The sequence below is a fragment of the Protopterus annectens genome, chromosome 4.part0 (genome assembly GCF_019279795.1).
Source record: "Protopterus annectens isolate FY-2018-M chromosome 4.part0, PAN1.0, whole genome shotgun sequence".
NCBI classification, from domain to species: domain Eukaryota; kingdom Metazoa; phylum Chordata; order Ceratodontiformes; family Protopteridae; genus Protopterus; species Protopterus annectens.
In genome coordinates, this window is record NC_056733.1 from 967,351,648 (window position 1) to 967,378,411 (window position 26,764).

The 26,764-nt window shown below is 34.8% G+C and overlaps 1 protein-coding gene across 1 annotated transcript in view; it reads right to left on the reverse strand.

Moving 5' to 3' along the window:
- Positions 1 to 1,036: 1,036 nt before the first annotated feature.
- LOC122800159 (C-X-C motif chemokine 10-like) overlaps positions 1,037 to 26,764 on the reverse strand; it is a 35,243-nt gene continuing 9,515 nt past the window's right edge. Inside the window, exons 3-4 of the mRNA XM_044069673.1 lie at positions 23,950 to 24,030; positions 1,037 to 2,008 (exon numbers count right to left, since the gene is read on the reverse strand). Coding sequence (XP_043925608.1) covers positions 1,981 to 2,008; positions 23,950 to 24,030 — 109 coding nt within the window. The 3' untranslated portion in view covers positions 1,037 to 1,980. The remainder of the gene's footprint in view (positions 2,009 to 23,949; positions 24,031 to 26,764) is intronic.

Genomic DNA, 26,764 nt, shown 5'->3' on the forward strand with positions numbered 1-26,764 from the left:
GAAGACATACTACCTCCTATAGTGATGTCATACTGCTTCATAGTGTGAAGTCATACTATCTCCTGGTTTGTAGTCAAATTGTCTCCTAGTTTGAAGTCATACTTTCTCTTAGTCACTAAGCTATGACTTTCTAGCATTCCTAATGGGGCATTCTTTATTAACTGATTCTGTCATATTCCCAGTAATAAATATCAGTTTGAGATATAATGAACCACAGAAAAAATATAAATATGAGAACAACAACTGGCTACTGAAAGTAGTTTAATGAAAATACACTCTGTGGCACCTCAGCAAAATAGCCTTCAAGGAGTCCTGAACTATTTTCAGTAGCCAGTTGTTTTCTCATATTAGTTTGAGATATGTTCTTTCAATTTATTCATTCATCCCTGCAGTCATTCTGATTGCTTTAGCAGTTTCTGTCTTTGCAATGTTGTCTGAATAACTATTTATTGATTTTCTTGTGTATTGCTAGGTTTTGTACAAAAGTACAGACGCGTATGTGTATATTATAATGATATGTACTATTATAAACGATGAATGACCGCGGTGGTACAGCAGTAGTGTTGTTACCTCACAGCAAGAGGTTCTCCTGTTCGATTCTCAGCTTGGCTTGGGAGTCCCTTCTGTGTGGAGTCTGCATGTCCTCCCCGCGGTTGGGTAGCGTTCGAAAGATATGCCTTAAATGGGCGTGCCTTTGTTGAAGGTTGGGCATCGAGCTGGCACCTCGGCGTTTCGTAAAAATCTACTGCCAATCATTAGCGGACCAAAGTTCCGCTGTGGCGACCCCTTACTGGGAAAAAGCCGAAAGACAAACAACAACAACATAACCAATGAATGACTCTGATACATCACCTAACCAGGAGTTTGCCAGTCACCTTAGAAATAAGGGCAGCGAGCTAAATTAACTCACGCCATTAACACGTGTAATTAAAAAATATATAAATAAATGCATACCAACACACTGAGTCATGTTTTACATTTTATTGAAAAAATACAGATCTTTAGAGATTTTTGTTATAAATAAAATAACCACAGGCATTAATTTTAGTGAGTTTTGCTGGGAACCTTATATTACATATTTGGCTATAATATTCATAATATTACAAATGACACATGATATACGTTTACAGCTTTGGTGACAGCTGTACTAGTTATGCAAATATATCGTGAACAAAATATGATAAAAAAACCTCAGAAAATGAATATAGCTTTTATAACCTGTGTGAGAACAACTGTTGTGGTGACTAATTCACATAATTTGGCCTACTTCTCCATTGTAAGTACTCAGGTCTGTTATTAGATAGAACAGGATTAGTACACCGAGTACCAAAAGTCATACTTCCACTGGACACTGACTTGTGCTACTACTCAGACTTAAATACTAGCACTAGGAAAGGTCAAATTTACACCGTCAAACTTCTGGTTTCTGTTTGTGCTTGTCACCACAAAGTCCATTTATGCATAGCAGTCTTGAGACAACCACATGACAGTTTATCAGTATTTGACATGACTGAAAACTTAATTGTCTTCTGACAACTTTTGCCATCAGCATGTCCTTATACAACAGAAATAATATAGTAACCTTTGTTACTTCAGACAATCTACCAGTATGATAATGTGCTTTCCAAAAACATATATTTAGAGAAATGAGCAAAAAAACTGAAAAAAAAAAAAACACAATAGTGCACAAATATTGTTATTTGTGTACATTTCTCATAGAGAATATAAACTACTACATTTTATAGTTACTGTATGAAAAAGGCAAACCTTATTCTAGATCTAGTTGTATTTACCAGTAATGATTATATATTACTATATACATGTACAAATAGATATGAAATATTTTATAATAGCCAGAAATTCAAAAAGGTAAACATATTTTGTACTTGGAGTGCTATATCCAAAACGTTATTCAACAAGCACAAATATTATCAACTTCTATGAGTTTATTGCTGGTTCGCATTTAGTGTGAAATACATTTCAGTTCTTCTTAATGTGATTCTTTTTCCTGCAAAATATAAGCAACGTTATTGTGTTATTTTTCTTGAAAATAAGTGATACAAATAAGAAAACATTACACAGACTACATGATGACTGCACAGTTTTATTTACTGGTAAAGTTGGAAGGGCATTTAAATCAGATAAACGACCTTTGCCTTGTAAACACTTGTGATATTTTGATACAATATCTATTTTTCTAGATTTATGAACACATTTCATTTCATTCCTGATTCGGTCATAATTTACCCTATTTTTTTTGTCAAAAGCAGTCAAAACCCATTCTCAAATACTTCTCATCTAGTAATTTGTTAAATATCGTTTTATATCCAGTGCATAAACACATTACGATTTCTGTAACACTATCACATATTCTAGGAAGAAGGCAGTTTTTCAAACCAACTCAAGCATTTAATAGGCCTCATATGTGTTACTTGTTTGAAATGCTTTATGATTTCTGTTTTAATGAAATATCATTTTGGAAATTGCTCTTAATTTCACCACATTTTATCAGAAGCAATACAAAAATTCAGTAGCAGTCAGAAAAAGAAAAAATATATGACAAGGATTCAAAGCATTAGCGAGGAGATGCACAGAGACAGTCAAAAGGGCACTGGACAGGTAGGCAGAGGGCAAGGGGGCAGTAGGGAAAGTATTATGTTGAATGCCAAGGGCAAAGTTGGCCGTGTTATTTCCTTTCTGAGATGTAGCAAATGTAATGTTATGCTGGGACTACAAATCCCAGTATTAAACTATTATTCTCAAGTCAGTTTCATTTAGAAGAAATTGTTGATTAGAACTTTATAAAAAATAGCATAAGTAAAAGGAAGTGAGAATTGTAGGGAAATTAAATCTGCACTAGGAAATAATAATCTATAGATGAGATAAGGTAAAGCCTGGGAAGAAAAATATTAAAGGGAAATTACACCACTAAAGTTAGCCATCATGAACAGACTTAATTAGGGGAATTTTGTTTTCTTCAAGGTAGTAATTAATAATACTTGGGTTGGGCACTTAGAAGCTTTTATTGTAGCTGCTATGATAGGCATGCTCAGAAATAAAGTAATTAGCTGTGATTAAGCAGCTGTGTTCATTGTTTTCACAGAAGTCAATATTAACAAAATTAAGAAGTATAAATGGTCCTAAATCCAAACTGGGCATGGAACTGGTGGCTTATTACTTGACTAACTAAACTGTGCCCTTAATCCTGTAGTACTAATACACTAATCCCGGTATCCTTAATCCTGTCATACTGATGCTCCCTCGTCACCCTTCTCATCTTGTTACCCATCATCTGCTGTTATCTCGACATCTCCACTATCTGAAGCTTTTTTACTGATACTTTTCTGGCTTATTTCTGCTGACACCCTTACTCCTCCTCCCCTGTCTTCTGTTCCTGCTCTAGTGATATTCGGCCTCATTATATCCATATACGGATACTGAACTCATTATATCCGTATACGGATACTGAACTCATTATATCCGTATACGGATACTGAACTCATTATATCCGTATACAGATACTGAACTCATTATATCTGTATACGGATACTGAACTCATTATATCCGTATACAGATACTGAACTCATTATATCCATATATGGATACTGAACTCATTATATCCGTATACAGATACTGAACTCATTATATCCGTTTATGGATACTGAACTCATTATATCTGTATACGGATACTGAACTCATTATATCCGTATACGGATACTGAACTCATTATATCCGTATACAGATACTGAACTCATTATATCCGTATGCGTAGACTGAACTCATTATATCCGTATACGGATACTGAACTCATTATATCCATATACGGATACTGAACTCATTACATCCGTATACGGATACTGAACTCATTATATCCGTATACGGATACTGAACTCATTATATCCGTATACAGATACTGAACTCATTATATCTGTATACGGATACTGAACTCATTATATCCGTATACAGATACTGAACTCATTATATCCGTATATGGATACTGAACTCATTATATCTGTATACGGATACTGAACTCATTATATCCGTATACAGATACTGAACTCATTATATCCGTTTATGGATACAGAACTCATTATATCTGTATACGGATACTGAACTCATTATATCTGTAATACGGATACTGAACTCATTATATCCGTATACAGATACTGAACTCATTATATCCGTATACGTAGACTGAACTCATTATATCTGTATACGGATACTGAACTCATTATATCCGTATACGGATACTGAACTCATTATATCCATATACGGATACTGAACTCATTATATCCGTATACAGATACTGAACTCATTATATCCGTATATGGATACTGAACTCATTATATCCGTATATGGATACTGAACTCATTATATCCATATACGGATACTGAACTCATTATATCCATATACGGATACTGAACTCATTATATCCGTATACGGATACTGAACTCATTATATCCATATATGGATACTGAACTCATTATATCTGTATACAGATACTGAACTCATTATATCCGTATACGGATACTGAACTCATTATATCCGTATACAGATACTGAACTCATTATATCCATATAAGTAGACTGAACTCATTATATCTGTATATGGATACTGAACTCATTATATCCATATACGGATACTGAACTCATTATATTCGTATACGGATACTGAACTCATTATATCCGTATACGGATACTGAACTCATTATATCCGTATAAGTAGACTAAACTCATTATATCTGTATACGGATACTGAACTCATTATATCCGTATACGGATACTGAACTCATTATATCCGTATATGGATACTGAACTCATTATATCCATATATGGATACTGAACTCATTATATCTGTATATGGATACTGAACTCATTATATCCGTATACGGATACCGAACTCATTATATCTGTATATGGATACTGAACTCATTATATCCATATATGGATACTGAACTCATTATATCCGTATACGGATACTGAACTCATTATATCCGTATATGGATACTGAACTCATTATATCCGTATATGGATACTGAACTCATTATATCCATATACGGATACTGAACTCATTATATCCGTGTACAGATACTGAACTCATTATATCCATATATGGATACTGAACTCATTATATCTGTATACGGATACTGAACTCATTATATCCATATACAGATACTGAACTCATTATATTCGTATACGGATACTGAACTCATTATATCCATATATGGACACTGAACTCATTATATCCATATACGGATACTGAACTCATTATATCCGTGTACGGATACTGAACTCATTATATCCATATATGGATACTGAACTCATTATATCTGTATACGGATACTGAACTCATTATATCTGTATACGGATACTGAACTCATTATATCCGTATACAGATACTGAACTCATTATATCCATATACGTAGACTGAACTCATTATATCCGTATATGGATACTGAACTCATTATATCCATATACAGATACTGAACTCATTATATTCGTATACGGATACTGAACTCATTATATCCGTATATGGATACTGAACTCATTATATCCATATACAGATACTGAACTCATTATATTCGTATACGGATACTGAACTCATTATATCCATATATGGACACTGAACTCATTATATCCATATACGGATACTGAACTCATTATATCCGTGTACGGATACTGAACTCATTATATCCATATATGGATACTGAACTCATTATATCTGTATACGGATACTGAACTCATTATATCTGTATACGGATACTGAACTCATTATATCCGTATACAGATACTGAACTCATTATATCCATATACGTAGACTGAACTCATTATATCCGTATACGGATACTGAACTCATTATATCCGTATACGTAGACTGAACTCATTATATCCGTATATGGATACTGAACTCATTATATCCGTATATGGATACTGAACTCATTATATCTGTATACAGATACTGAACTCATTATATCCATATACGGATACTGAACTCATTTTATCCGTATACAGATACTGAACTCATTATATCCGTATATGGATACTGAACTCATTCTATCTATATATGGATACTGAACTCATTATATCCGTATACAGATACTGAACTCATTATATCCATATACGTAGACTGAACTCATTATATCCGTATACGGATACTGAACTCATTATATCTGTATACGGATACTGAACTCATTATATCCGTATACGTAGACTGAACTCATTATATCCGTATACGGATACTGAACTCATTATATCCATATATGTACACTGAACTCATTATATCCGTATACGTAGACTGAACTCATTATATCCGTATACGGATACTGAACTCATTATATCCATATATGTACACCGAACTCATTATATCCATATTCAGATACTGAACTCAGTATATCCATATACGGATACTGAACTCATTATATCCGTATACGTAGACTGAACTCATTATATCCGTATACAGATACTGAACTCATTATATCCGTATATGGATACTGAACTCATTATATCCATATACGGATACTGAACTCATTATATTCGTATACGGATACTGAACTCATTATATCCGTATACGGATACTGAACTCATTATATCCGTATATGGATACTGAACTCATTATATCCGTATACGTAGACTGAACTCATTATATCCGTATATGGATACTGAACTCATTATATCCATATACGGATACTGAACTCATTATATCCGTATACGGATACTGAACTCATTATATCCATATACGGATACTGAACTCATTATATCCGTATACAGATACTGAACTCATTATATCCGTATATGGATACTGAACTCATTATATCCATATACGGATACTGAACTCATTATATCCATATATGGATACTGAACTCATTATATCCGTATACAGATACTGAACTCATTATATCCGTATACGTAGACTGAACTCATTATATCCGTATATGGATACTGAACTCATTATATCCGTATATGGATACTGAACTCATTATATCCGTATATGGATACTGAACTCATTATATCCGTATACAGATACTGAACTCATTATATCCGTATATGGATACTGAACTCATTATATCTGTATATGGATACTGAACTCATTATATCCGTATACAGATACTGAACTCATTATATCTGTATACGGATACTGAACTCATTATATCCGTATACAGATACTGAACTCATTATATCCGTATATGGATACTGAACTCATTATATCCGTATACGGATACTGAACTCATTATATCCGTATACGGATACTGAACTCATTATATCCGTATACGGATACTGAACGTATTATATCTTTATACAGATACTGAACTCATTATATCCATATATGGATACTGAACTCATTATATCCGTATACAGATAATGAACTCATTATATCTGTATACGGATACTGAACTCATTATATCCATATACAGATACTGAACTCATTATATCCGTATATGGATACTGAACTCATTATATCCGTATATGGATACTGAACTCATTATATCCGTATACAGATACTGAACTCATTATATCCGTATATGGATACTGAACTCCTTATATCCATATATGGATACTGAACTCATTATATCCATATACGGATACTTAACTCATTATATCCGTATACGTAGACTGAACTCATTATATCCGTATACAGATACTGAACTCATTATATTCGTATACGGATACTGAACTCATTATATCCGTATACGGATACTGAACTCATTATATCCATATACGGATACTGAGCTCATTATATCCGTATACGTAGACTGAACTCATTATATCCATATACAGATACTGAACTCATTATATCCGTATACGTAGACTGAACTCATTATATCTGTATACGGATACTGAGCTCATTATATCCGTATACGGATACTGAACTCATTATATCCATATACGGATACTGAGCTCATTATATCCGTATACGTAGACTGAACTCATTATATCCATATACAGATACTGAACTCATTATATCCGTATACGTAGACTGAACTCATTATATCTGTATACGTAGACTGAACTCATTATATCCGTATACGGATACTGAACTCATTATATCCGTAAATGGATACTGAACTCATTATATCCATATAGAGACGCGGAACTCATTATATCCGTATACTGATATTGAACTCATTATATCCGTATACAGATACTGAACTCATTATATCCGTATACGGATACTGAACTCATTATATCCGTATACGGATACTGAACTCATTATATCCGTATACAGATACTGAACTCATTATATTCGTATATGGATACTGAACTCATTATATCCATATTCAGATACTGAACTCATTATATCCGTATACGTAGACTGAACTCATTATATCTGTATACGGATACTGAACTCATTATATCCGTATACAGATACTGAACTCATTATATCCGTATATGGATACTGAACTCATTATATCCATATACGGATACTGAACTCATTATATTCGTATATGGATACTGAACTCATTATATCCGTATATGGATACTGAACTCATTATATCCGTATACGGATACTGAACTTATTATATCCGTATATGGATACTGAACTCATTATATCCGTATACAGATACTGAACTCATTATATTCGTATATGGATACTGAACTCATTATATCTGTATACGGATACTGAACTCATTATATCCGTATACAGATACTGAACTCATTATATCCGTATATGGATACTGAACTCATTATATCCGTATACGGATACTGAACTCATTATATCCGTATACGGATACTGAACTCAGTATATCCATATATGTACACTGAACTCATTATATCTGTATACAGATACTGAACTCATTATATCCATATACGTAGACTGAACTCATTATATCCGTATACGGATACTGAACTCATTATATCCATATACGGATACTGAACTCATTATATCCGTATACAGATACTGAACTCATTATATCCGTATACAGATACTGAACTCATTATATCCGTATATGGATACTGAGCTCATTATATCCGTATACGGATACTGAACTCATTATATCTGTATACGGATACTGAACTCATTATATCCGTATACGTAGACTGAACTCATTATACCTGTATATGGATACTGAGTTCATTATATCCGTATATGGATACTGAACTCATTATATCCATATATGTACACTGAACTCATTATATCTGTATACGGATACTGAACTCATTATATCCATATACAGATACTGAACTCATTATATCCGTATACGTAGACTGAACTCATTATATCCATATATGGATACTGAACTCAGTATATCCATATACGGATACTGAACTCATTATATCCGTATATGGATACTGAACTCATTATATCCGTATATGGATACTGAACTCATTATATCCGTATACGGATACTGAACTCATTATATCCGTATACGGATACTGAACTCATTATATCCATATATGTAGACTGAACTCATTATATTCATATATGGATACTGAACTAATTATATTCGTATACGGATACTGAATTCATTATATCCATATTCAGATACTGAACTCATTATATCCGTATACATAGACTGAACTCATTATATCCGTATACGGATACTGAACTCATTATATCCTTATAAGGATAGTCAACACATTATATCCGTATATGTAGACTGACCTCATTATATCCGTATACAGATACTGAACTCATTATATCCGTATACGTAGACTGAACTCATTATATCCCTATACGGATACTGAACTAATTATATCCGTATATGGATACTGACCTCATTATATCTGTATACGAATACTGAACTCATTATATCCGTATACGGATTCTGAACTCATTGTATCCATATACGTAGACTGAACTCATTATATTTGTATATGGATACTGAACTCATTATATCTGTATATGAATACTGAACTCATTATATCCGTATATGGATACTGAACTCATTATATCCATATACATAGACTGAACTCATTATATCCATATATGGATACTGAACTCATTATATCTGTATACGGATACTGAACTCATTATATCCGTATACATAGACTGAACTCATTATATCCATATATGGATACTGAACTCATTATATCCGTATACAGATACTGAACTCATTATATCCGTTTATGGATACTGAACTCATTGTATCCATATACGTAGACTGAACTCATTATATTTGTATATGGATACTGAACTAATTATATTCGTATACGGATACTGAATTCATTATATCCATATACAGATACTGAACTCATTATATCTGTACATGGATACTGAACTCATTATATCTGTATACGGATAGTCAACTCATTATATCCATATATGTAGACTGAACTCGTTATATTCGTATATGGATACTGAACTAATTATATTCGTATACGGATACTGAATTCATTATATCCATATACAGATACTGAACTCATTATATCTGTACATGGATACTGAACTCATTATATCTGTATACGGATAGTCAACTCATTATATCCATATATGTAGACTGAACTCATTATATTCGTATATGGATACTGAACTAATTATATTCGTATACGGATACTGAATTCATTATATCCATATACGGATACTGAACTCATTATATCCGTATACATAGACTGAACTCATTATATCCGTATACGGATACTGAACTCATTATATCCTTATACGGATAGTCAACACATTATATCCATATATGTAGACTGACCTCATTATATCCGTATACAGATACTGAACTCATTATATCCGTATACGTAGACTGAACTCATTATATCCCTATACGGATACTGAACTAATTATATCCGTATATGGATACTGGCCTCATTTTATCTGTATACGGATACTGAACTCATTATATCCGTATACGGATACTGAACTCAGTATATCCATATACGGATACTGAACTCATTATATCCGTATACGTAGACTGAACTCATTATATCCGTATATGGATACTGAACTCATTATATCCATATAAGGATACTGAACATATTATATCCATATACGTAGACTGAACTCATTATATCCGTATACGTAGACTGAACTCATTATATCCCTATACGGACACTGAACTAATTATATCCGTATATGGATACTGACCTCATTATATCTGTATACGGATACTGAACTCATTATATCCGTATACGGATACTGAACTCAGTATATCCATATACGGATACTGAACTCATTATATCCGTATATGTAGACTGAACTCATTATATCCGTATATGGATACTGAACTCATTATATCCATATAAGGATACTGAACATATTATATCCATATACGTAGACTGAACTCATTATATCCGTATACGCAGACTGAATTCATTATATCCTTTTACGGATACTGAACTCGTTATATCCGTATACGGATAGTCAACTCATATCTGTATATTTAGACTGAACTCAAATCCGTATATTGATACTGAACTAATTATATCCATATATGGATACTGAACTCATTATATCCATATATGGATACTGAACTCATTATATCCGTATACGAAGACTGAACTCATTATATCCGTATATGGATACTGAACTCATTATATCCGTATACGAAGACTGAACTCATTATATCCGTATATGGATACTGAACTCATTATATCCATATACGTAGACTGAACTCATTATATCCATATATGGATACTGAACTCATTATATCTGTATACGGATACTGAACTCATTATATCTGTATACGTAGACTGAACTCATTATATCCGTATACGGATACTGAATTCATTATATCCGTATACCGATACTGAACTCATTATATCCATATACGGATACTGAACTCATTATATCTGTATACGGATACTGAACTCATTATATCTGTATACGTAGACTGAACTCATTATATCCGTATATGGATACTGAATTCATTATATCCATATACCGATACTGAACTCATTATATCCATATACGGATACTGAACTCATTATATCCGTAAATGGATACTGAACTCATTATATCCATATAGAGACGCGGAACTCATTATATCCGTATACGGATATTGAACTCATTATATCCCTATACGGATACTGAACTCATTATATCCGTATATGGATACTGAACTCATTATATCCATATACAGATACTGAACTCATTATATCCCTATACGGATACTGAACTCATTATATCCGTATATGGATACTGAACTCATTATATCCCTATACGGATACTGAACTCATTATATCCGTATACGGATACTGAACTCAGTATATCCATATACGGATACTGAACTCATTATATCCGTATAGATAATGAACTCATTATATCCGTATACAGATACTGAACTCATTATATCCCTATACGGATACTGAACTCATTATATCCGTATACGGATACTGAACTCAGTATATCCATATACGGATACTGAACTCATTATATCCAGATATCGACTGAACTCATTATATCCGTATACGGATACTGAACTCATTATATCCATATACGGATACTGAACTCATTATATCCGTATACGGATACTGAACTCATTATATCCGTATACGTAGACTGAACTCATTATATCCGTATATGGATACTGAACTCATTATATCCGTATACGGATACTGAACTCATTATATCCGTATACGGATACTGAACTCATTATATCCCTATACGGATACTGAACTCATTATATCTGTATATGGATACTGAACTCATTATATCCATATACAGATACTGAACTCATTATATCCCTATACGGATACTGAACTCATTATATCCGTATATGGATACTGAACTCATTATATCCCTATACGGATACTGAACTCATTATATCCGTATACGGATACTGAACTCAGTATATCCATATACGGATACTGAACTCATTATATCCGTATACGGATACTGAACTCATTATATCCGTATACAGATACTGAACTCATTATATCCCTATACGGATACTGAACTCATTATATCCGTATACGGATACTGAACTCAGTATATCCATATACGGATACTGAACTCATTATATCCGTATACGTAGACTGAACTCATTATATCCGTATACGGATACTGAACTCATTATATCCATATACGGATACTGAACTCATTATATCCGTATACGGATACTGAACTCATTATATCCGTATACGTAGACTGAACTCATTATATCCGTATATGGATACTGAACTCATTATATCCGTATATGGATACTGAACTCATTATATCCGTATACGGATACTGAACTCATTATATCCGTATACGGATACTGAACTCATTATATCCGTATACGGATACTGAACTCATTATATCCGTATATGGATACTGAACTCAGTATATCCATATACGGATACTGAACTCAGTATATCCATATACGGATACTGAACTCATTATATCCGTATACGTAGACTGAACTCATTATATCCGTATACAGATACTGAACTCATTATATCCGTATACGGATACTGAACTCAGTATATCCATATACGGATACTGAACTCATTATATCCGTATACGTAGACTGAACTCATTATATCCGTATACAGATACTGAACTCATTATATCCCTATACGGATACTGAACTCATTATATCCGTATACGGATACTGAACTCAGTATATCCATATACGGATACTGAACTCATTATATCCGTATACGTAGACTGAACTCATTATATCCGTATACGGATACTGAACTCATTATATCCATATACGGATACTGAACTCATTATATCCGTATACGGATACTGAACTCATTATATCCGTATACGTAGACTGAACTCATTATATCCGTTTATGGATACTGAACTCATTGTATCCATATACGTAGACTGAACTCATTATATTTGTATATGGATACTGAACTAATTATATTCGTATACGGATACTGAATTCATTATATCCATATACGGATACTGAACTCATTATATCTGTACATGGATACTGAACTCATTATATCTGTATACGGATAGTCAACTCATTATATCCATATATGTAGACTGAACTCGTTATATTCGTATATGGATACTGAACTAATTATATTCGTATACGGATACTGAATTCATTATATCCATATACAGATACTGAACTCATTATATCTGTACATGGATACTGAACTCATTATATCTGTATACGGATAGTCAACTCATTATATCCATATATGTAGACTGAACTCATTATATTCGTATATGGATACTGAACTAATTATATTCAGATAAGATACTGAACTCATTATATCCCTATACGGATACTGAACTCATTATATCCGTAAAGAGACGCGGAACTCATTATATCCGTATACGGATACTGAACTCATTATATCCTTATACAGATAGTCAACACATTATATCCATATATGTAGACTGACCTCATTATATCCGTATACAGATACTGAACTCATTATATCCGTGATATCGACTGAACTCATTATATCCGTATATGGATACTGAACTCATTATATCCGTATACGGATACTGGCCTCATTTTATCTGTATACGGATACTGAACTCATTATATCCATATATGGATACTGAACTCAGTATATCCATATACGGATACTGAACTCATTATATCCGTATACGTAGACTGAACTCATTATATCCGTATATGGATACTGAACTCATTATATCCATATAAGGATACTGAACATATTATATCCATATACGTAGACTGAACTCATTATATCCGTATACGTAGACTGAACTCATTATATCCCTATACGGACACTGAACTAATTATATCCGTATATGGATACTGACCTCATTATATCTGTATACGGATACTGAACTCATTATATCCGTATACGGATACTGAACTCAGTATATCCATATACGGATACTGAACTCATTATATCCGTATATGTAGACTGAACTCATTATATCCGTATATGGATACTGAACTCATTATATCCATATAAGGATACTGAACATATTATATCCATATACGTAGACTGAACTCATTATATCCGTATACGCAGACTGAATTCATTATATCCTTTTACGGATACTGAACTCGTTATATCCGTATACGGATAGTCAACTCATATTTGTATATTTAGACTAAACTCAAATCCGTATATTGATACTGAACTAATTATATCCATATATGGATACTGAACTCATTATATCCATATATGGATACTGAACTCATTATATCCGTATACGAAGACTGAACTCATTATATCCGTATATGGATACTGAACTCATTATATCTGTATACGAAGACTGAACTCATTATATCCGTATATGGATACTGAACTCATTATATCCATATACGTAGACTGAACTCATTATATCCATATATGGATACTGAACTCATTATATCTGTATACGGATACTGAACTCATTATATCTGTATACGTAGACTGAACTCATTATATCCGTATACGGATACTGAATTCATTATATCCGTATACCGATACTGAACTCATTATATCCATATACGGATACTGAACTCATTATATCTGTATACGGATACTGAACTCATTATATCTGTATACGTAGACTGAACTCATTATATCCGTATACGGATACTGAATTCATTATATCCGTATACCGATACTGAACTCATTATATCCATATACGGATACTGAACTCATTATATCCGTAAATGGATACTGAACTCATTATATCCATATAGAGACTCGGAACTCATTATATCCGTATACGGATATTGAACTCATTATATCCCTATACGGATACTGAACTCATTATATCCGTATATGGATACTGAACTCATTATATCCATATACAGATACTGAACTCATTATATCCCTATACGGATACTGAACTCATTATATCTGTATATGGATACTGAACTCATTATATCCCTATACGGATACTGAACTCATTATATCCGTATACGGATACTGAACTCAGTATATCCATATACGGATACTGAACTCATTATATCCGTATACGTAGACTGAACTCATTATATCCGTATACAGATACTGAACTCATTATATCCCTATACGGATACTGAACTCATTATATCCGTATACGGATACTGAACTCAGTATATCCATATACGGATACTGAACTCATTATATCCGTATACGTAGACTGAACTCATTATATCCGTATACGGATACTGAACTCATTATATCCATATACGGATACTGAACTCATTATATCCGTATACGGATACTGAACTCATTATATCCGTATACGTAGACTGAACTCATTATATCCGTATATGGATACTGAACTCATTATATCCGTATACGGATACTGAACTCATTATATCCGTATACGGATACTGAACTCATTATATCCCTATACGGATACTGAACTCATTATATCTGTATATGGATACTGAACTCATTATATCCATATACAGATACTGAACTCATTATATCCCTATACGGATACTGAACTCATTATATCCGTATATGGATACTGAACTCATTATATCCCTATACGGATACTGAACTCATTATATCCGTATACGGATACTGAACTCAGTATATCCATATACGGATACTGAACTCATTATATCCGTATACGTAGACTGAACTCATTATATCCGTATACAGATACTGAACTCATTATATCCCTATACGGATACTGAACTCATTATATCCGTGATCGGATACTGAACTCATTATATCCCTATACGGATACTGAACTCATTATATCCGTATACGGATACTGAACTCATTATATCCGTATATGGATACTGAACTCATTATATCCATATACGGATACTGAACTCATTATATCCGTATACGGATACTGAACTCATTATATCCGTATACGTAGACTGAACTCATTATATCCGTATATGGATACTGAACTCATTATATCCGTATATGGATACTGAACTCATTATATCCGTATACGGATACTGAACTCATTATATCCGTATACGGATACTGAACTCATTATATCCGTATATGGATACTGAACTCAGTATATCCATATACGGATACTGAACTCATTATATCCCTATACGGATACTGAACTCATTATATCCGTATAGAGACGCGGAACTCATTATATCCGTATACAGATACTGAACTCATTATATCCGTATACGGATACTGAACTCAGTATATCCATATACGGATACTGAACTCATTATATCCGTATACGTAGACTGAACTCATTATATCCGTATACAGATACTGAACTCATTATATCCCTATACGGATACTGAACTCATTATATCCGTATACGGATACTGAACTCATTATATCCATATACGGATACTGAACTCATTATATCCGTATATGGATACTGAACTCATTATATCCGTATACGGATACTGAACTCATTATATCCCTATACGGATACTGAACTCATTATATCCGTATATGGATACTGAACTCACTAGATCCGTATATGGATACTGAACTCATGATATCCGTATACGGATACTGAACTCATTATATCCGTATGGATACTGAACTCATTATATCCGTATATGGATACTGAACTCATTATATCCGTATATGGATACTGAACTCATTATATCCGTATACGGATACTGAACTCATTATATCCGTATATGGATACTGAACTCATTATATCCGTATATGGATACTGAACTCATTATATCCGTATATGGATACTGAACTCATTATATCCGTATACGGATACTGAACTCATTATATCCGTATATGGATACTGAACTCATTATATCCGTATACGGATACTGAACTCATTATATCCGTATATGGATACTGAACTCATTATATCCATATACGGATACTGAACTCATTATATCCGTATACGTAGACTGAACTCATTATATCCGTATACAGATACTGAACTCATTATATCCGTATATGGATACTGAACTCATTATATCCGTATACAGATACTGAACTCATTATATCCGTATACTTAGACTGAACTCATTATATCCGTATATGGATACTGAACTCATTATATCCCTATACGGATACTGAACTCATTATATCCGTATAGAGACGCGGAACTCATTATATCCGTATACAGATACTGAACTCATTATATCCGTATATGGATACTGAACTCATTATATCCGTATACGGATACTGAACTCATTATATCCGTATATGGATACTGAACTCATTATATCCCTATACGGATACTGAACTCATTATATCCGTATACGGATACTGAACTCATTATATCCGTATACGGATACTGAACTCATTATATCCCTATACGGATACTGAACTCATTATATCCGTATACGAATACTGAACTCATTATATCCGTATATGGATACTGAACTCATTATATCCGTATACGGATACTGAACTCATTATATCCGTATATGGATACTGAACTCATTATATCCGTATATGGATACTGAACTCATTATATCCGTATACGGATACTGAACTCATTATATCCGTATACAGATACTGAACTCATTATATCCGTATGGATACTGAGTTCATTATATCCGTATATGGATACTGAACTCATTATATCCATATACGGATACTGAACTCATTATATCCATATGGATACTGAACTCATTATATCCGTGATACAGATACTGAACTCATTATATCCGTATGCGGATACTGAACTCATTATATCCATATGGATACTGAACTCATTATATCCGTATATCGTGGACTGAACTCATTATATCCGTGATACAGATACTGAACTCATTATATCCCTATGGATACTGAACTCATTATATCCAGATCGGATACTGAACTCATTATATCCATATACGGATACTGAACTCATTATATCCGTATACGTAGACTGAACTCATTATATCCGTATACGGATACTGAACTCATTATATCCATATACGGATACTGAACTCATTATATCCGTGTACGGATACTGAACTCATTATATCCGTATATGGATACTGAACTCATTATATCCGTATATGGATACTGAACTCATTATATCCGTGATATGGATACTGAACTCATTATATCCGTATACGGATACTGAACTCATTATATCCGTATACGGATACTGAACTCATTATATCCGTATATGGATACTGAACTCATTATATCCGTATATGGATACTGAACTCATTATATCCGTATACGGATACTGAACTCATTATATCCGTATACGGATACTGAACTCATTATATCCATATATGGATACTGAACTCATTATATCCGTATATGGATACTGAACTCATTATATCCGTATATGGATACTGAACTCATTATATCCGTATACGGATACTGAACTCATTATATCCGTATACGGATACTGAACTCATTATATCCGTATATGGATACTGAACTCATTATATCCGTATACAGATACTGAACTCATTATATCCGTATATGGATACTGAACTCATTATATCCGTATACGGATACTGAACTCATTATATCCGTATATGGATACTGAACTCATTATATCCGTATACGTAGACTGAACTCATTATATCCGTATATGGATACTGAACTCATTATATCCATATACGGATACTGAACTCATTATATCCGTATACGGATACTGAACTCATTATATCCGTATACAGATACTGAACTCATTATATCCGTATATGGATACTGAACTCATTATATCCGTGATATGGATACTGAACTCATTATATCCATATACGGATACTGAACTCATTATATCCGTGATAATGATACTGAACTCATTATATCCGTATACAGATACTGAACTCATTATATCCGTATATGGATACTGAACTCATTATATCCGTATATGGATACTGAACTCATTATATCCATATACGGATACTGAACTCATTATATCCGTATACGTAGACTGAACTCATTATATCCGTATACAGATACTGAACTCATTATATCCGTATATGGATACTGAACTCATTATATCCGTATATGGATACTGAACTCATTATATCCGTATATGGATACTGAACTCATTATATCCGTACACGGATACTGAACTCATTATATCCGTATACGGATACTGAACTCATTATATCCGTATATGGATACTGAACTCATTATATCCGTATACGGATACTGAACTCATTATATCCGTATACGGATACTGAACTCATTATATCCGTATACAGATACTGAACTCATTATATCCGTATATGGATACTGAACTCATTATATCCGTATACGGATACTGAACTCATTATATCCGTATATGGATACTGAACTCATTATATCCGTATACGGATACTGAACTCATTATATCCGTATACGGATACTGAACTCATTATATCCGTATATGGATACTGAACTCATTATATCCCTATACGGATACTGAACTCATTATATCCGTATACGGATACTGAACTCATTATATCCGTATATGGATACTGAACTCATTATATCCGTATATGGATACTGAACTCATTATATCCGTATACGGATACTGAACTCATTATATCCGTATATGGATACTGAACTCATTATATCCGTATACGGATACTGAACTCATTATATCCGTATATGGATACTGAACTCATTATATCCGTATACAGATACTGAACTCATTATATCCGTATATGGATACTGAACTCATTATATCCGTATATGGATACTGAACTCATTATATCCATATACGGATACTGAACTCATTATATCCGTATACGTAGACTGAACTCATTATATCCGTATACAGATACTGAACTCATTATATCCGTATATGGATACTGAACTCATTATATCCGTATACAGATACTGAACTCATTATATCCGTATACGGATACTGAACCTGTGACAACCTGTGACAACCTACACTCCTTCAAAACTGAACTCCTCTCCTACCTGCATACCCATCGAACATGTAACTGCACACGTCACTCTATACCCCCAAACTCCCCTCTTCCTTCTCTCCTGGCTAACCTTCATTCCCTTCTTAGTTCTCTCTTGGTCACACTCTGCCACGGTAACTAACAACGACTGCTAACCCGATACAATGTTTCCTATCATCCTCCTAGACTCTTAACTTCAAATGTTACTGAATTACTGATTTGAAGGAATTTGCGGGAGGTAGTCTACCAACTTGAATGCCTACCTCCTACGATTTAAGTAATTCAACCTTTTGTATATAAATCATTTTTCTCTCTTTGAATTCTATTTGTACTTCTAAAAATGTGATGTAAAGATGTAGGTTGACACAATGTTCTTTTGTATGTAACTCATTTTTAGCTTTGAATTTTATTTGTATGTCTAATTATTATGTCTTGTAACATTGTATTGTGGAGCTTTTCTCCCCAGGCCTCCACTGAAAATGGGCTCTTTGGCCCAGTGGACCTCCCCAGTTACCAAACTGGAATAAATAAATAAAATAAATAAAACTCATTATATCCATATACGTAGACTGAACTCATTATATCCGTAGACTGAACTCATTATATCCGTATACGTAGACTGAACTCATTATATCCCTATACGGACACTGAACTAATTATATCCATATATGGATACTGACCTCATTATATCTGTATACGGATACTGAACTCATTATATCCGTATACGGATACTGAACTCAGTATATCCATATACGGATACTGAACTCATTATATCCGTATACGTAGACTGAAATCATTATATCCGTATATGGATACTGAACTCATTATATCCGTATACAGATACTGAACTCATTATATCCGTATACGTAGACTGAAATCATTATATCCGTATATGGATACTGAACTCATTATATCCGTATACGTAGACTGAAGTCATTATATCCGTATACGGATACTGAACTCATTATATCCATATACAAATACTGAACTCATTATATCCATATACATAGACCAAACTCATTATATCCTTATACGGATACTGAACTCATATCCATATATGGATACTGAACTCATTATATCCGTATATGGATACTGAACTCATTATATCCGTATACGGATACTGAACTCATTATATCCGTATATGGATACTGAACTCATTATATCCGTATATGGATACTGAACTCATTATATCCGTATACTTAGACTGAACTCATTATATCCGTATATGGATACTGAACTCATTATATCCATATATGTAGACTGAACTCATTATATTCGTATATGGATACTGAACTCATTATATCCGTGTACGTAGACTGAACTCATTATATTCGTATACGTAGACTGAATTCCCACCCTCCTGCAAACAACTCAACTAGCATTCTCTGACGTTGAAAACTACCTTACCAAAGCCCAACTTATCCTCAATCCAAAGAAAACTCAGCTTATGATTATAACCAGTTCTAACAAAAACACTAACACTCAATTCACTATCTACTCCACAAATGCTACTCCAATTGCTCCAGTGGCACAGGCTAAGCTATTGGGAATAACCATAGACTCTCACCTAAAATTTGATCGTCATCTCAACTTAACTATTAAAAAAGTACATGCCAAACTGAGGTCGCTCTATCGCATTAAACCATTTCTTACCAACAACACAAGATCAGCCATTGCTCGCTCCCAACTTCTATCCACCCTACTCTATGCATCTCCCATTCTGACTAATCTCTACAAAACTGAACTAAGCAAAATGGAAGCCTGCTATAACAGAATTGCCCGCTTTGCTGCAAATTGCTCATATAGAACTCATCACTGTACTGGTTTGAGACAGCTCCACTGGCTTGAACTGCCCAAACTCCTAACCTACAATCAGCTCTGCCTCTGTCATTCTATCTATTACCTCCCCAATAAGTTTCCTGCCCTCAAAAACCTAGTACAACATTACTCAGCCAAAAGGCCTCTTAGATCATCAAGCAAACTACTACTAGAAGTCACCAACAACTACAATAGCTTTGGAGATGCACTATATAGTAGTTTGGTGGCTAAAAAATGGAACTCTGTCCCTACTAGCACTCAAAACACATCATCCAAAGCCTCTTTTAAAGACCTCATCAGACAACATCTCAAGCAAAGTTGGCAGTGCCATGATTGCTCCCCAGGCTAGTGAAAGCGGATAACATATACATACAAAATCTAGAGCACTTGATAATAGTTTTCAATCTTACTCACAAACACTGGCTAATCTGCAATGTATGCATTGTACCTGTGTACTATGTATGTATTGTACCTATGTTCCAAATTTCAGCTGTACACCACAAATCTATTAATTACCTTTATTTTTAAAATTAATATTTTCTTGTTTGTTCTCTCCACTTTAAGTGTTGATGTGCTGCATACCACTGTAAAAACATGTATTTTGTAATTTGTGTGTATACTGATCATGTCTAAATATCTAAATGTGTCTGTAATTTTTCTTTGTGGAGCTTTTCTCCCCGGGCCTCTGCTGAAAAAGGGCCTTTTTGGCTCAGTCAGACACCCCCAGTTAACAAATGTAAAATAAAAAAATAAATAAATAAAATGTATGATTTAGCCTCATTAGGGCTGGCAACTCGACACGTAAAAATCTACTGCCAATAATTAGCGGACCGGAGTTCCGCTGTGGCGACTCCTAACCAGGAAAAGCCGAAAGACACAACAATATCCGTATACGTATACTGACTGTATGATTTGGCCTCATTATATCTGTATACCTATACTGACCGTATGATTCTGCCTCATTATATACGTATATGTATACTGAATGTATGATTCGGCCTCATTATATCCATATACGGATACTGAATGTATGATTCGGCCTCATTATATCCGTATATGTATACTGAATGTATGATTCGGCCTCATTATATCCATATACTTGTACTGAATGTATGATTCGGCCTCATTATAGCTGTATACGGATACTGAATGCATGTGCCTTATCATTGCTCTTGCATCTCCAACTATAATATGCCTTTGTATACAATAATATAACTTCTAATATATATGGTAAATGTTTTTACTATTTTGTTTCTCAATAATACCTGGAAAGTTATTGCTTAAGATGTTTAGTTTCTTATTATTGTTCACTGAAAAATTATATTTTATGTGGAGCATTTCTGCTGGGACTCTGCTGAAAATGAGACTTGTGCCCAGTTGGACTCTTACAGTAAACCAAAGTAAATAAATAAATAAAGATTGTTAGTATATGATTATCAAGTTGTAGTTCTGCTTTCATTATTCGTGCTAAAGTGATCACCTTTTAATGACTCAAATAAATATATTTAATACTTTGGTTAGAGTGAAACATGATCACATTATTATGGTGTACAAGAACTTACTTCTGAAGCTTTGAGAACATCTCCTGTATCTTCTTGACTTTAGGATCCAGGCACTGTTGAATTCCCGTCTTAAGAGTTATACTGAAAGATTAAGATATTTATACATGTGAATAGTTATCAAAACTACTACATTTAATACAAGATGCAGTATAAAGATATCTGTCTCTATATCTGTGTCTAACACACACACACACACACACACACACACACACACACACACACACACACACACACACACACACACACACACACACACACACACACACACACACACACACACACACACATAGCCACACACACACACACACATATATACACACACACACACACACACACACACACACACACATACACACACACACACACACACACACACATATAAACACAAACACACATGCACGCACACTCACGCACAAGCACGCACGCGCATGCACACACACACATGCACACACACACAACACTGAAACAGACACACACACACACACACACAGACACACAGACACACAGACACACACACACACACACACACACACACACACACACACACACACACACACACACACACACACACACACACACACACACACACACACACACACACACACACACACACACACACACACACACACACACACACACACACACACACACACACACACACACACACACACATACACACACACATATACACACACACACACACACACACACACACACACACACACACACACACACACACACACACACACACGCATGCATTCCTCATTATGTCATCTCGGTTTTATGAGTAAATTTCTTTAAATATTTTGCATTTTCAATCCTGTACTGTATTGCCATAATCAGAATCAGAATCACATTTATTGGCCAAGTATGCATGCAAGGAATTTGACTCTGGTTTCGGTGACTGTCCAAGTATGAATTACATAAACGACATACATACAACTATTAAGAACAAGACAAAAAATAAATATACATATACATACAAGGTGCAAAGTGCAACTCAGTTCAGGAAATACTGAATTAAACTCTGAATGAAACATCTATTAACAATAAATAACCATACTGCAGAATCCTTAGAGACTTGGTGAAAAAGAATACCCTAACCTAGTAAGCTGAGTTAACTGTTTATGAACTTGATGGAGTGTAGAAAAAACTGTTCTTATATCTGCTTGTTTTGGTGTGTATTAATCTATAACACCTGGCTGATGGTAATAGTTCAAAAAGGTGGTGGCCTGGATGTGAAGGGTCGGAAGTCACTGACAATAGTTCAAAAAGGCGGTGGCCTGGATGTGAAGGGTCGCTGGTAACTGATGATAGTTCGCAAAGGTGGTAGCCTGGATGTGAAAGGTCAGTGATAACTGATAATAGTTCACAAAAGTGGTGGCCTGGATATGAAGGGTCCGTGGTCACTGATGATAATAGTTCACTAAGATGGTGGCCTGGATGTGAAGGGTCGGTGGTAACTGATGATAACAATTCACAAAGATGGTGGCCTGGATGTGAAGGGTCGGTGGTCACTGATGATAATAGCTCAAAAAGGTGGTGGCCTGGATGCGAAGGGTCGGTGGTAACTGATGATAATAGTTCAAAAAGGTGGTGGCCTGGATGTGAAGGGTCGGTGGTAACTGATGATAATAGTTCACAAAGGTGGTGGCCTAGATGTGAAGGGTCAGTGGTAACCGATAGTTCGCAAAGGTAGTGGGCCTGGATGTGAAGGGTCGGTAGTAACTGATGATAATAGTTAACAAAGGTGGTGGCCTGGATGTGAAGGGTCGGCGGTAACTGATGATAATAGTTCACAAAAGTGGTGGCTTGGATGTGAAGGGTCAGTGGCAACTGATGATAATAGTTAAATAAGGTGGTGGCCTGGATGTGAAGGGTCGGTGGTAACTGATGATAATAGTTCACAAAGGTGGTGGCCTGGATGTGAAGGGTCAGTGGTCACTGATGATAATAGTTCAAAAAGGTGGTGGCCTGGATGTGAGGGGTCGGAGGTAACTGATGATAGTTCACAAAGGTGGTGGCCTGGATGTGAAGGGTCGGTGGTCACTGATGATAATAGTTCACAAAGGTGGTGGCCTGGATGTGAGGGGTCGGTGGTCACTGATGATAATAGTTCACAAAGGTGGTGGCCTGGATGTGAGGGGTCGGTGGTCACTGATGATAATAGTTCACAAAGGTGGTGGCCTGGATGTGAGGGGTCAGTGGTCACTGATGATAATAGTTCACAAAGGTGGTGGCCTGGATGTGAGGGGTCGGTGGTCACTGATGATAATAGTTCACAAAGGCGGTGGCCTGGATGTGAGGGGTCGGTGGTCACTGATGATAATAGTTCACAAAGGTGGTGGCCTGGATGTGAAGGGTCGGTGGTAACAGATGATAATAGTTCACAAAGGTGGTGGCCTGGATGTGAGGGGTCGGTGGTCACTGATGATAATAGTTCACAAAGGTGGTGGCCTGGATGTGAGGGGTCGGTGGTCACTGATGATAATAGTTCACAAAGGTGGTGGCCTGGATGTGAAGGGTCGGTGGTAACTGATGATAATAGTTCACAAAGGTGGTGGCCTGGATGTGAGGGGTCGGTGGTCACTGATGATAATAGTTCACAAAGGTGGTGGCCTGGATGTGAGGGGTCGGAGGTCACTGATGATAGCTCACATTATTTTTATTTTTGCACTGCTTTTGTTCTACACCTGCAACAGTTGGTTCACCTGACTCATCCTGCCTTTGGCATGTTTTTAGGTTACTTTGCTCTAAGACAATTTGGTAAACATTTTCATGGAAGGTCACCCTTGGGAATTTGTGGATGAATATG